The sequence below is a fragment of the Netta rufina genome (genome assembly GCF_964035555.1).
Source record: "Netta rufina genome assembly, chromosome: 6".
Classification (NCBI taxonomy): domain Eukaryota; kingdom Metazoa; phylum Chordata; class Aves; order Anseriformes; family Anatidae; genus Netta; species Netta rufina.
The window spans coordinates 5298252-5313975 of NC_140129.1; the positions used below are offsets into that span (position 1 = coordinate 5298252).

Genomic DNA, 15724 nt, shown 5'->3' on the forward strand with positions numbered 1-15724 from the left:
TGAAAGATCCTTAATAGTTTGATCTTGTCCATGAAAATCATTTACCATATCCAGTAAGGCAAAGATACTTCACAATTTCATTACGTAGTTTGTTTAGCATCATTATTACAGTTTTTTGTTTTGTTTTGCTTTCTTTTTTACTCTATAATGAAACTAAACAGACTAAGTTTACCACACTTGAAATTAAGTATAACAGTTTTATGTAATTATTTCTGTATTCTTTCATAAAAATTAAGATTCCTAGAGCTGCCTCAGCATCACCTTCCTCTTAGCTTTAGAAGTGAAATAGGACTGAATACAGTGTCTAAAGGAAAATGATTTTTTTGATTTATTTATTTTTTTTCCAGTTAAGAATTTTACATTTCATTACTGATTCTTACAGGGTCCCCAAGGGCCTCGTGGTGACAAAGGTGACAACGGAGATCGGGGTGACAGGGGCCAGAAAGGACACAGGGGTTTCACTGGGCTTCAAGGCCTTCCTGGTCCTCCTGTAAGTTGTTTTGCTTATACTCTAATTTTATTTCCTTGGTAGTTAAACCATGTATTAGACACATATTAAATCCAACAAACAAACAAACAAAAACCATCAAAACAAATGAAAAAGCAAGTACACAAGAGCTCCTTTTTTTTTTTTTTTTTTGTTTTGTTTTGTTTTCCCCCAGTAGGTGTTTGTGAGTGGCCTGTCTGTCTACATTACATTTTTAATGCAATATTACAATTCTGCTTCATGGTGAAGTAAACCTATGCTTTGCAAGATCTGCATTCTCCTCTTCTTGTTCCATTTGCATCATCCCTGAAAGTGGCCAATCACTGACAGCACAAGATGTCAGCACAAGATGTTAAAAAAAAAAAAAAAAAAAAAAAAGTTGATAGTTTCAGATCATCACATTAGAGTGTGGAATAGTTTTTGTCAGTGTATTTGAACGCTCTACAGTCAAGAAATCAAATGCAAAGTCTCCTGAGGACTGTGACTGTCTCTTTAATATTTATAAGAACTTCATGTTTTCAGTGGCAATTGGTTGGAAATACTATCAAAAACTTATTTTTTTTGACAGTTCTTCACTGATCATGTTCAAGAGCTGAAAGTTTCAATATGTAGGCAAAGAGTTAAACAAAACAAAACCCAAAGCATCTTTCCACTTCATAATAGCAGTCAGTTACTCTTTTGTAAGCCAATCTGATTCTATGTATTGTGAAGCACCTGTCTTCTGGGGAAACAACTTTATATATACTTAAGCATCATTCTATATATCTCAGTCATGACTGCTGTAGTTACCGTGTCTTTGTGACAAAAGAGAAAAAAAAAGATGAAAACTGATCAGAAGAGGAAAGGTATTACCCCTTGTTCCTGTATATTATAACCTTATTTGTACATAATGTTGTATATCACTCCCTATTTCTTTCAGACTAAAGGAATATACTGTAAATATCACAACAGTAATGATAGTTTCTTCTGTTTAGGGCCCTATTGGTGAACAGGGCAGTCCTGGCATTCCAGGCCCATTTGGTCCTCGGGTGAGTATAAGATTTCAGCCTGGAATTTTTCTTGCTTGTTTTTCCTAAGAACAGATTTCTGTTTGGGTTTCATTTTTAGTTTACTGGCTTTTATTGATTTCAATATCATGTTGATTACCATATCTTTTGCTGAAAGGCATTGTCTTGCTTAATATAACAAGGCATTAAGTTTATAGCTAGATAAATGTTCAGAATAACTATAGGGCTACAGTCTGCTCATACAGACACTTGTGCTACACCTGATTCAAAGCCACATATGTGGCAGTTCTGCTTATTGGTATTCTGCCTTTCTCACACCCTCTGGGTATCACTGACCCAAAATTAAAGGTGAAATATGAATCCTTGTATGTTCCCAAGTGACAAAATGTCTCTGGGTCTGTATGCATGTGGGCATACAGAAGCTACTCCAAAGTGTAGCACTTGGAATTTAACTCACTTAAATGTTTTAGGAAAAGAAATACTATGGATCCAGTGGATATATTGTCTGAGGTGATTAACGTTAGAAGAACAGCATTGAAACTGATTTCTTCATTTTAGAGGAGAAGAAAAAGTGCAATTTTTAAAGTTTGTTAATAGACATAAATGACTGTATTGCTTCCTGAAGAGGTATTGCTTGTAAAAATGTTGTTAAATGCTAAAACAGATTCCTTCCTTCTCTTATTTTATCTAGGGTCCTCCAGGTCCAGTCGGTCCTTCAGGCAAAGATGGAAGTCCTGGGCCACTTGGGCCAGTTGGGCCTCCTGGTGTTAGAGGAAGTGTAGGAGAAGCTGGACCTGAGGTAAGCTGATAGGAATATGGAGGGAAGAGGTTACCTTCACATAATGAGATTTTTTTTGCAATCCATTGCAGCACATTCTCAAATGTCCATGAGCTCAAGATAAATCATGATACTAGATACAGTTTCTCCAACAACTATTTGGGGTAACTATGTATAGGAATCATAAATCATAAAACTATGTAATATCATTCCGAGGAGGGTAGTTAGAAAATTAGAGTGGTCTGAGGACAGGGTGATGTGGATGAGCATGTGAAGAGTTAAAGAATGACGTTGCTTATTTTGGGAGCATAGATAAAAAGATGCCTAAAACAAAGAGCAAGACAGAGGAGGCACTTTCAGCTGTTTTCCTGTCTTGTAAGACAAATATTTATGGTGTTTCCTGTCTTTATTGTGCAAGTGTTTACACTATTTCATTTGAATTTCTGCCAGTTACCAGAATTTCCATTTCTGCTGAGGAATCAATATTGAATGAATAGTCTGTGGTAAAGTTTATACATGTATCCAAATATTTCTTTTTGTGTAATGAGGCAATACAAGAAATAGTACATACCAATATTTTCAGTTTTGCTTTTCATGGTTACTTGCATGCCACTATTAATTGGAAACAATAAGAAATAAATGTTAAGCATTCCATTTGCCAGACGTAGAGTGTATTAGTTTGGGTGTATGCACTACTTTCGGAGCACTAATTAATCTCAAGGGAAATGCTACATTTTGATATACCCTCTGACGCACCAGAGATGCACCATCAAACTTACAGTGAAGGTATATTGCAGACTTTCCACTGCCAGAGAGCTCACAGAGCCTGCAGGTGGACATATAATGCTTATTGACAGATGTTTTCTGTCTCAAGGCTCAGTTACCTCCCCACATAGCACAGTCCACGTTAACAGAAGGACCTCAAAACCTGCCTCAGGGATATCTTATTCAGGAAAATACCTGCTGTGCCAAGTCGGGATGATGTGAATTCTGTTTCATATCTTTGGTGACCTGGGGCCAGAAAGCCCAGCACTATGAAAGAAAAACGTATAGATGGTGCCAAATTTTCCCTCCAGGTTTACCAATTGCAAGTGTGCCTGAGGTGATTCAGGGGAGGCAAGAATTTTAGATTGCTCTCAAAATTACTTGCAGCTGTTTGGGATTCTATGAAATAAAGCAATTAGGCTGGAGTTTGAGAACCAGGAGGGACAGATGGCTTAAAAAAATGGAATCAAGAAGCTGTTCCTTGATGACTTTTTCCAGCTGTTGTCTGCAAGCTAGAGTAAGAAAAAATTGAGCAAGGTATTAAAACAGTCAGTGAGGATATGAAGCAGAGTGCAGTTCTAATCTCTTCTCGGAGTGTGATACCTCATGTGCAGTTCTAATCTCTTACCTCTGATCCTGGAAATGTAGACTGCTTACCTATATCTGAATTTTCCCTGCACATCAAGGTGATTGGCCTTAAAGTTTTGCTTGTTTAGTCACTAGTTTCTATATCATTTTGCCTAGTATTCACTCTGCTGTGCCTCTATTGCCTTTTTTTGTTTGTTTTATCTTAGGGTCCACCAGGTGATCCTGGCCCTCCTGGTCCTCCAGGCCCTCCAGGCCACCTCACTGCTGCCATTGGTGACATTATGGGACACTATGATGATGCTATGGCAGATCCACTCCCAGAGTTTACTGAAGATGAAGCAGCTCCAGATGACCACAATAAAACAGACCCAGGAGTCCATGCCACACTGAAGTCACTGAGCAGCCAGATTGAGACTATGCGCAGCCCGGATGGTTCAAAGAAACACCCAGCACGGACTTGTGATGACCTGAAGCTGTGCCACCCATCCAAGAAGAGTGGTGCGTATAAACACACCACCTTCTGTATGAGCCATATGATTCTGTCTTATTTCCCATATATACTCGGTCACTGCAAAAAAGCGTAGTACAGGTTTTGATGGTCTAAATCAACATTAACACTAAGTACTCAAAAACTTCTCATAAAAATTATTTCTTCTTCCCTATGAAGTATGTATTATGTTTTGCTGCATATTCATTTATTCAATATATATATTCAGATGTATCTTTTACATCTGAAATATTTGATATTTACACTTACTACTAATTCTGAAAGCGTTAGCACAATGGAGTACCACTTATGTGATGATAGATGCAAGTTGGTACACCAGTTGTGAATATTGGCTTAATTGTTATTAGCTCAAAATGTTACCTGTGACTTGATGTCCTATGAATGCTTTCCATCCAGAATTCTCTGCTGCTGTTCCATATTAACAATTCATAGGTGGCAATATTCTTACATGCAAATTAGGAATCTCCCTAATTAACATGGGTTACTAGTGATAAATCAAAACACACATTGGATTGTCACATGAAAGATATTCATGCTTTTTTTTGTTTGTTTTTTTTTTTTTTTTGTACTGTCAAGACATACTTTTTCTTATAACTCCCCTGTTATTTCAAGAATCTTAGTAATATAACAGAATTTTATATTTCATTTATTATTCTTTGTAGGTGAATATTGGATTGATCCTAACCAGGGATGTGTTGAAGATGCTATAAAAGTATACTGCAACATGGAAACTGGAGAGACCTGCATTTCTGCAAATCCTTCCACTATCCCACGTAAAACATGGTGGACCAGCAGATCATCTGACTTGAAGCCCGTTTGGTACGGCCTTGATATGAACAGGGGATCACAGGTAAATAAATATATTTTATTTCAAGAATTAACTACTGTGAACATTGATTCCTTCTGGTTTAGAATTTTATCTGCTCTACTGATCAGATTCTGAAACAGAGCATTTTAACTCTTGATTAGACTGGGTTATATACAGTTGTAATCATACAGAAATTATAGGAAAGGGAGCTGGGAGATGCAATGAAAGAACTTCTGAGGCAGGATTGGCTATAAATAAACCACTTCTGGTAGATGTTTATTTCTCTTGACCTTAAAAATTCCAGCTTTTTTAACAACCTATTTTAGTAACTCAGTATCTTTGTATTTAGGGTGTATATTTACCCTAATATACGATTGAAATCACTGCTGTAATTGTTTAATTGAATTCTATATTTTCTTTCAGAAAGCTCCATGCTGCTAAAGTTACAAGTTTTACTTTATTAATTCTGTCACCTATTCTGTTTTTAAAGAAAATAAAGTTGTCGTGTGCCATAGTGTTTCAGAAATGTTTATAAAATTTACAAGATCTTAATCAATTTTCATGTAATAAATGGTGATCTATTTCATATCTTCACAGTTTGTGTATGGGGATACAGCTGTCACTCAAATGACATTCCTGCGCCTCCTATCAAAGGAAGCATCCCAGAATATCACTTACCTTTGTAAGAACAGTGTTGGGTACATGGATGAACAGACAAAGAACCTGAAAAAGGCAGTAATTCTGAAAGGGGCCAATGACCTGGAGATCAAAGCAGAGGGAAACAGCCGATTCAGATACACTGTGCTTCATGACAGCTGTTCAGTAAGTTCTGTCTTTTTGTCACTTGGTATGGGGTAAAAGGACTTTTGGCTTCTAACATTGGCAGTAATGGCAGTTCTTCCTTAATTTGGAATAAAAGTAAATCCATAGAATAGGGTAATTACAATGCTGCAGAATTTCACCATGAATTATAGAACTAAGTGATTGCATAGATATTTTAATAATTCCTATTTTATATAATAGAAGTCTTCATTATTTAGAGGATATTTATAACTTAGTAATTATTAGTGAGCATATGGAAATAGATATCTTCAGAGTTTGCATTTCCCAATATTTGTTTACTTCTGTGTTAAATCACACAAAGAAGTCAGTTAATCTCAAGCATCTGTCTACCAATTGGGTAGGATTATTGCAGCAATAGCCTGGAGGAAATCCATTGTGGCTGACTGAATAGGAAAGGAAAATATTCCCGAAAATTTTAGTGGCCTTAAAAAACAGAAAGTAGAAGTTGTGTAAATTTTGTCAAGTTCAATAGCATTCTCAGCCTAGTCCAAGATATGCAGCAAAATACGCCTAAAATTTGTTTTGCCCTTTATATATATCAGACTACTCTCTGTACTTTAAAGGAATGTACTTCAAGAATGTGGGTGCAGGTCACAAAAAGAAAAATTTAATATCAAAAAGATCAATCAATCCAGCTTGAGGGAGGAATCCTGCTGTCAGTTGGAAGGATCTGTTCATCACCATAAAAGAAAGACATACGCATTTTAAAATAACCAAGGTGCAGTGTTGTAGGGGATGCATTACTCAGCAGAGATGCAGTGAGATAATTCTGAAATATCTCAGACAATTGACTCACCAGTTGGAATTCAGGCTGTTTCTCAGATGAGATGTGGACTGATTTCTTCTCTCTCTCCTCCCTTCCCCCCTTTTTTTCAGAAACGTAATGGGAACGTGGGCAAGACTGTCTTTGAGTACAGAACACAAAATGTGGCACGCTTACCTATCATAGATATTGCACCAGTGGATGTTGGCAGCACTGACCAGGAATTCGGAATTGAAATTGGGCCAGTTTGTTTTGTGTAAGAGGAAGGGGGGAGATTAACACACTACCCAGCCACAGCAGCAATTAAACACATGAACTTAGACTGATTGAAGTTAATCCTGAGACTCTTGAAGTAATGGCTGATATTGGATCAGCATTGTATATACAGTTCTTTTTAAATGCCCGGCCTCCTTTTGAATATTTATTTTACTTATAAACGTTCTGTTTTAAATGATTGAAACCGACTTTTTAGTACAACAGTACAATTTTAAGAGAACCGATGACCACCTTTTAAAAATGACATGAATATTTGTCCTTGCTTTTGTTTCAGGTAATTTCAGAATTTACAGGTATTCAAAATAGATAGTTTTAATGGGGGACTATGTAAAGCTCTAATAATTTCTTTTGCTTGGATGCATACTGAATAACAGAAAAGTAGAGCACTTTTGTGAACTGTTGGCAATATTTCAATCGTATCTACTCTCTCTACCCCAGTTTATCTTCCTGTGGTTGCCAGTGTGTTAGCCATTCACAGATATCTGTCTCTTGTAGAAGAAAATCTCTCAGACAAAATCATCTGAATCTGGCATTGTCTTTCCTGCACTTTCCTATATAATAGTCTGCTCATAAAAGTATTCCACATCCATGATTAATTTATGAAGCAAAAATACTACTGGGGTAAATACAAGATTTCAGTAGAGGTGTCCCATATCTTAAATTGTAAGGCCTGACTTTACTTCTCATGATGTATCTGTGTAATTCCATTAAATTATTATTAAGCTTCAAAATACATTTTAAACCCAATACTTGTCGATTTTCCAATACTTGCCCATCTAATAAGCCATTACATATCAAATTATACCAGTGTCTTATATATGGTGCCAATTTATGTATGTTGCAAATCATTCACATGTATATCAGACCAATTGCTAATAAAGAGAAAGAAAATTTAGAAATTCATTGATTTTAGCTGACATCCAGACATGCATCACCAGTAATTTGGTCTTACTGGTCTTGAGCTGTCAAGGCAAGAAAATTCCATCATTTCTTAGCATGAGCTACCTCATCTCTGGAAGTTGGGATGCATTTAATATTCCTATTTTTATTTTAGATATTAAAAGGTGCTATGCTTCTGTTATTATTTCGAGAAAGGAGATAGGCAGGGCAAAAACAAACAAACAAAAAGTGATGGTGCTAAATGACTCTGTAGAAGGCCGATGAAATAAAGATGCTGACTGTCAATGTCATTTTCAGAGTTTAGCTGTTAGGCTTACGGTGTTTGAGAGAACAATGTTGCAGTGCATTTATTTGTTGGTCATGCAGTATATAAAATGATTTGTACCACCAGCATGCTTTATTTTGTAAAGTATGTGGGTACAAACTTACGTAGTTTTTTTTTTTTTTTTTTTTTAATTATTATTATTTCTTTACTGCATCTGTGCTCTCCAAGTTTTTTGTTTGTTTCTTTAAAAAAATAAAAATAAACAGCTGGGGCCATCCCTAAAGAAAGTCATGCACATAGCTTTATTCATGTATCTTTGCAAAGCATTTAATTAAATACATGCTTCTCGCTATGGAAGTGGTTTTCTTTTTGTAGAATTCCTTCCAGTGTGTCCGTATCAGTTTGTTTCCAAAGTAAAAACAGAAGTATTTAACTTTTGTTGTGTTGCTGTTTGACGAACTCCTTTGCAATGTGTTCACCTGAAGTATTTTACACCTAAGATTATGAAAGTATCCTGAATAATACTTTGTGACAGTTTTCACAAGGTAGGCATTGATTTGTATGAAGTAGTCACGAGAAATACTATTAAGGCTGACAAACTTGTGTTGTCTGAGACTCCAGAGATTAGTATTTTTTGAGACTGAGCAAAATGTGATTTATCCGATTCCAAGTGTCAGTGTAAGTTATCTCTGACAGAATACAGTTTCTGGACAAGCCATAAAGTTGCACTTTATTAAGGCAGGCAAGAATTTATGTTTGTTTCCTCCTGAAAGGGCAGGAGCTTTGGAAGTTCCCATATTGTCCGTAGGCACATCCACAGGAGCTGGGAGTCATCAGACTCATGCTGTCATTAGCTGTTGTTTTATTACGCACGCTGGAACACGAGCACTTCTTTTTTATTATGAAATGATTTCTGTTAATATGTGGCTCAGGAGTTGGCATATCATATTGTAGGCTTAAGAAATGTTTAGATAATATTAACTACAGGGAATGATCTGAGGTATGGTGGCTCACTGCAACATGCTTGCGGAAAGGTAGGTATCTGATGGCGGTGATCGTGTCTCCAAGGGACATTTATCCAGAAGCACAAAGTAAAGAACATGTGGAGATAAAAGCACGTTTGAAAGTTTTGTTGTTGTTGTTTCTTAATTTGTGATTTTCATCATCAGAATATCATAATCCATGATCAGTATAAATGTTTGGTGAGGTTGTTGAAGGAGAAGAGTAGCTAATTGTAAAGGATATATGTTTTCTTTCTTTTCAAGTCTCTCTCTTTGCATCTCTATCTCCATACAAAGTGCGCGATATTTCCTCAGGAGGGTGCCTCAAGCACTGAAAGAGAGCTTTGACTAGGAAGCACCCTAAAATAATATTTTGTAAAAAACATCATTGGAGAATTGCTGAGGCAAAGCCTTGAAGTGTGAACTCTCAGGAAACCAAAATAGTTAACTGAAGAGCTTTTGTAATGCAAATAGTTGGACATGTGTTTTTTCTGCTCTGGAATAACAATGTCTATTCTGTACATGCATATTACCTCTCTATTATTGTTTAAACTTTCCCCAAGTACTGTAGAACCTTTTTAAGCGAGGAAAAGAAAAAAAAAAAAAAAAAAGGTAAGGGAGTGGATGGGAGGCATTGGGGCAGGATTTCTCTGCTTGACGTTACTTCTCATCCGGCCACGTGGCATAGCCTTGTATAAATACAGCTTTAATTCCATGAATGTAGAATGAAAGAGCTAATAATTTGCAAAAGGCTGATTTGCTTCCAAAGTAGCATTAATCAAATATTAGCTATTTAGGGCATTTAGTGCAATTCTCCTGTCTTTTTTGCTAATGGCCTTAGGGATGATAGAGAAGGTACTTTAAAACAGTTATGGCAGTAAAATGTCAGAGGCTTCATTTAAATCGATGTTATAATTAAAAGAATTGGTTATTGTTCTGCTTTTCATAACTGCCAGTCCCGCAGAGTGCTGTCCTCCGTGAGAAAGGAACCCCAGTGCTTCCAGTAGCTGACACCTCCCAATAGCAGCTGTGCAGCAGTAGTGTGGTAAATAGTCACTAAAATCTCATCTAGAAGGTAAAATTTTGTTACCCACTACTCACAAATTGGCACTTTACTGTATGCTGAGAATGGTGGAGTTGGTGATACGATAGTTCAGCTTGAATGTTTAGAGAAAACCTGTTTGGATTTATTTATTTTTTTTTTTAATTTGATTTAACCAACTCGTCTGGATTGTTCTTAAGCTCATATCATCACTGCTAAGCTTTTATCCCTGTGTCACTGAACTATAGCTATAAAATGTGCAACTTGACTCTGCAATTCTGCAGCTTCTTATAGGCTTGAGACTAAGAAGAGCTCCTCGGTTGTGAGGGGCCTTATCAGTGCAATGGGATCTCATTCTTTTTAATATCTCACTGAGAAGAAAAAAGCAGACGAGTTAAGAAAAGGAGCAGCTTTGGTCTGTGGAGCTACGAGTTCCTTAACTTTTCACCTTTGGGGCTTTGATTTTATATGATAGAATCCATTTTGGATGGATTTTCTTGAGCAGTGGCTCCTAACACTGATGACTTTTATAGAGTATTTAACTTAGATTTCTTACAAGTTAAATCTTTAAGAGAATATTTTCATTCTGAGGTATGAAAAAATGTGAAAGATCTCTCAGATATGTTCAGTGGGCCTTGAAGGGTCTGGCAAATATTCCCAGAGATGACAAGGTGTATTTCTCTGCAAGCACAATGTACAAGGAATTGAGATTCAGGTATCGCTGAGCCTATTCTTTTTTTTGCTATTGACTAGTTTTAGTAAGCTTTCATCTTATATTTTGATAGTTTAATTATGCTTTCTCCAAGATGTTTTCTTTTATTGCTTCTTGACATCTCTTCCTAATTTATTGGGAGTGGTAAGGTACCGTATAATGAATAATATTGTATCTTTTTAAAAAACATCGCTTTTATTCCTTCTGTATTTCCTGATGAGCCCAGCTCTGAATGCATGAGTCAAACGCGATCAGAGCCTTCTCACAAAGAGCAATTTGTATTGAGCAGTTCTGGATGCTTAATATGTGGGGCAGAAAAGGAATTGATGGTTTAATCCTGCCTGAATAAGAGCGGTTTTTTGGCTTGCATTGTTGGATGTATGCACCTCAGTTATAGAGTGACTATGAAAAGGAGTTTACTTTTTGCATGAACCGTTTGCTCTTTTAAAAGGCACCTTACGATCTCTCTCCTCCACTGTCCTTCCTTAAAGATCTTTTCAATTCTCCCTGCTCTGGCAGTTCCCTCTAGCTTGGTGGTTACTCTTGTCTCTGGGTGTATGATACCAGAAGTTCAAACCTCATGTCCTCTCCCTCTCATGCTCCTTCCTTAACTATTTTTTATCTTCTCAGTAACTACGATAAACATTCAGCTTTAAGTTTTTAATGCTAAAATCATTCTGTAGAGTACCAGGGTATTACACAGCAGTAGAAAAATGCACCAAGCAACGTGGAAATTTAAAAAAGGAAATTTGATATCATTGTATCTAGAGGCAACACAATCGAAGTCTGCAGAGCATAGCAATCAAAGAGAGGAGAATGAGGAAAAGCTTTTCTCTGTGAAGGCAAGTAAAGAGTCTAAAACTGGATTAAAAGCAAAATGTATTATTTATCTTATTACTCCTGGGTAAGGGCCCTGGAGTTTATTTTATCTTCTGTAGTTGGCTGAGATGGAGCAAAGCAGTTACTACACTGGTAAACGTGGGAGGGGTATTGCACGCTGAGAGGTGACGTGGTTGAAGAATATAGGTATAAGAAGGTGTGTGTGAGAAATTAGAAAAACAAAGAAGAGTTTAAAGCTTTAATCACAGAATTGAGGTTGGAAGGGAGCACCTGAGAACACCTAGTCCAACCCCCTGCTCAAGAAATCACCTATACTAGGTGTCCAGTCAGGGTTTGAGTGTCTCTGTGTGTGGACACTGGGAAACCTGTACCAGTGTTTGAACACCATCGCAGTAAAAAATAAACAAAACAGTAGTAGTCTGGCTCCTTCATCTGCATTCCCTCCCATCAGCTATTTATACACATGAATGTATAAATTCCCCAGAGCCCCAGGCGAGCCTTCTGCAGGCCAAACAGTCCCAGCTCTCTCTGCTTCTCCTGGGAAAGATGCTCCAGTCCCTTCATCGTCACTGTGGTCCTGTGCTGGACTCATTGCAGTAAGTCTGTATTTCTCTTGTACAGGGGAGCCCAGAACTGAACACAACGCTCTAGGTGTGAGCTCAGCAGTGCTGAACAGGCAGGCAGGACCACTTCCTGTGACCTGCTCCATTTGATTTAGTTTAGTCAAATCTCCCTTGGAAGACTCTCAGAATTTCAGATGAGATTCCAGAGGGAATTCCCAGTTCTAAAACTGGGTAAAAAATTATTTGAATCCTACATGAAATTTAAGAAAGTGATTAGGATTTTCCAGACAGCAGAACCCTCTATACAAAGGTGGCCTTCAGCAGCCTTTTGCTCAGAAATGTGCAAGGTTTTAAAATAACAGATAAGGTAATTTATCTACACAGTGACTAAATCTCTCAATCTACAGATTATTTTATTTATTTATTTATTTATTTATTTATTTATTTATTTATTTATTTTCAGGAAAGGGAAGATAAACTAAAGGCTTGATACTTGCTAGACAGTTGGACTCAATGAGAGAGGCTGTACTTATAATAACAACAACAACAAAAAGCATTCAGGAAGATATCAAAACAGATTCAAAACTAATAGCAGAACTAAACGTGAATGTAGAAATGGCAATGCAAAGAAAAAGATTCCCCATCGAGCAGGCAAATATCACACAGAAAACAAGGTATAAATTATAATAGAAAATGATGGTATTACCACACACCCCCCACAACAAAAGGTAAAACCAAACCATCAGTTCAATACATTAAATAGAAATGCTAAAGAAACTGTGGAGCCATAGACCTGGTTAGTGTGTTTATGATAGAAAAAAAATATGATTTTGATTCTAGATTACTCTGTCCACTAGATCATTATCTTATTGCTATGAGTTTAAAGATTTTGTTAAAGCCTGTGACTTCATGCAGTCATAGATATGGGTGCCATAATGTTAGATTCAGTTTCTTAAGAAGTATAATATCTTTAGCCTACATGTTTTTCTTGTCTTGTAGTTCAGTAAGTTAGCTACTGTTAAAACTGGAGGTAAGGCTCATTAATGTATCAAATAGCATGAGAAACATTATGAAGAATAATACGAGTAATGATTCAGAGCCCTTGACTGCCCCAAAAGCATATGTATGGTTGCAAAGGGAAAACTAAGTACAAAAGACCAGCTTTCTTGTGAAGTTGTTACTCGCTCCTAGGAGCTGATTATAGGAAAAATAAAATATCTTTAGGAATAGAAAAAGAAACAATCTTTTGTTTGTTTGTTTGTTTGCTTTTCCATAAGCAGAATAAGAAAGGACACCATGTCAAACATGAGGAACAGGAACTGTGGTAAAGCCAGTGAGTTTTGGGGGAGGACCTGAGCAGAATGATGCAAAGATTAAAACTGAGATGCTTTATATGTGTACCCAATGTAGGAGAAAATTCAGAGACTAATTGCTAGTGTACCTCTTGTGCTATCGTGTATGCTTTATCATTTGTTGGGAGAAGATCTGGGAAAGTACTAAGGTATCATGCAACATTCTAACTGAATCTAAACTATAGAGGAGTTTCTTTCTATTCTGCCCCCTGCACCTTAATTTCTTGCACATTTTTGTTTCCTTGTGGTTAGAATAAGAAATCATCTTTTTATAAGTTCTTGCTCAAGGTTTTTCTAAATAATAATATTTCATAATCATTACAATCTATTGTGTTCTCAGTTTTGAAGATGGAGCACTATCAAATGTTTCTATTGTAGACTTTATTCCTTAATTGAGATATGGTTATGCATCCTCCAGAGAAAACTGCAGCCTTATTTAGGAATGTAAGTGCAGAAAAAACATGCAAATTTGTGTCTGACAAAGAATCAAAGAACCGCCCTTTGACCTCAGTCAGCTGAGTCAAAAATCCCGCTGGTTGTAATAAAAGAACACTTTTGTAGTTCTGGAACCTCCAGTCAAATATTTTCCCTGTACGGTAGGGAGCAGTCTTCCCAGAGACACAGAAACACAACATTCACAGAACATTGTGAAAATTATAGGATCCATCATGGTAATCTAGGAACCTCTGTCCTTTAAGGAACATACATTATTCTAGATAAAAAATGAGTAAACCCAAAGCGTTTACTGCTGCCATATCAACACGGCCACTTCCTGACAGCAATCCTCTTCTCTGCCTTGCAGATGCAACCAAACGAACAAGGAAGCACCAATAGGCTTTTTTGGGTACCTTGGAGGTACTGTAACAAAGACAATAAAGCTGACATGTGAGTCATGACAGAAACCTTCACAAAACCCCTCAGGAATTGGGACTTGTAAATTGTGTTCTTAATGGATATGAACATAGACCTGAAATTCAGCAACAAGTTTTGATCCTTAATCCAGAGGTGTCCATGGCTAAATGAAAACTGAAAGGAGACCATGCAGTTTATCTTGTGAATCTCCTCTGGCAGTAATAGAGCAATTTTGAATGAGCATAGCTTTGTCATGGGCAACCTGGAGGAAAAGAAAAGAGGATGACCGCAGACCTGCTAGGCAGGAGGTGGCACAAGCAAAGTGGCTGCTGTGATGGGAAAGCAGCAGGGCAGGTTAGTGTCAATGCTTCCAGGAGACGCTCTTTAAGCTGTAGTTATTGCAGGACAAGGTACGGGTAAGAAGACAAGAGCACCAGGAGTTTTTTCTACGAGACTTGATTCATCCTGGAGTGGCAATCCCTCAGCACAGAGTGGATGACATCTGACCTCCTCATGGTAAACAGGTGGGCAGAAACAGCTGAGAAGGTGTTATGCTGAGAAGGTTCCCTATCTGAAATAAATATGAAATATGAAATATCTGATATATGAAAAATATCCTTCAAAATATCTTTCTCAGTACTTTAGGTTTGTAGATTGTCTTTAAGATCATAAGATATAATTACAACCACATGCTGAATTAAAATGCTAAATATGAGGAAAAAGATTTCCTACACTTCTGTAGCTTAGGATTTGTGCAACAAACGCCTCCTTACTCACAGTTCTGGAAGAGAAGTGCTCAATTTAAAAATCATAACTTGTCAGACCTGATTTTTTTCCTGTGCTTTCTAAGGTCACAAGACATTTACATGATTTTTCAAAGAGCCACTAACGTCTGGTTGAAATGGGCACGTTATCCATTGCAAGCAAAACATTCTTATTTGGTGACCCTAGTACAAATTGAAATTTATATACCAAATGAAGACATGCTTGAATATGTGCTAAAATCAATTTAGAGCTTGAAAGCAAGTGTTGGTGTTTCCGTGCATCTTTGAAAGTTCTCTAATTGTTGTAACCTCTGCAAAATGGGGTTATTTCCAGAACTGCTGTGATCTTGATGCGCTGTCTATAGCGGTGAGTAATGGTGCTGCTAGCCTTAAAGTGGCAGGTAAGATTTATTATTGTTGTTGTTGTTGTCATTGTTATTGCTGTTATTATATTTACCATGTAAAATAAAAATTGGAGCCATTTGCAGACTGATACAATAGGAGTAAGAAATGGGACTAGAAACGTAAGTCTTCCAAAGGCTATCCTTATTTTCTAGGATAACTCTTTTTTTTAACAACGTGGTCTATTTCATATTTCCCTTGTCTCAAA

General features: G+C 36.9%; 1 protein-coding gene across 1 annotated transcript in view; it reads left to right on the forward strand.

Annotated features, from left to right (window-relative positions):
- COL5A2 (collagen type V alpha 2 chain) overlaps positions 1–7810 on the forward strand; it is a gene marked incomplete at its 5' end in the record, with an annotated part of 41304 nt that extends 33494 nt beyond the window's left edge. The window contains 7 exons of the mRNA XM_084289397.1: positions 383–490; positions 1462–1515; positions 2186–2293; positions 3832–4123; positions 4796–4983; positions 5539–5763; positions 6661–7810. Coding sequence (XP_084145523.1) covers positions 383–490; positions 1462–1515; positions 2186–2293; positions 3832–4123; positions 4796–4983; positions 5539–5763; positions 6661–6807 — 1122 coding nt within the window. The 3' untranslated portion in view covers positions 6808–7810. The remainder of the gene's footprint in view (positions 1–382; positions 491–1461; positions 1516–2185; positions 2294–3831; positions 4124–4795; positions 4984–5538; positions 5764–6660) is intronic.
- Between the last annotated feature and the right edge of the window lie 7914 nt (positions 7811–15724).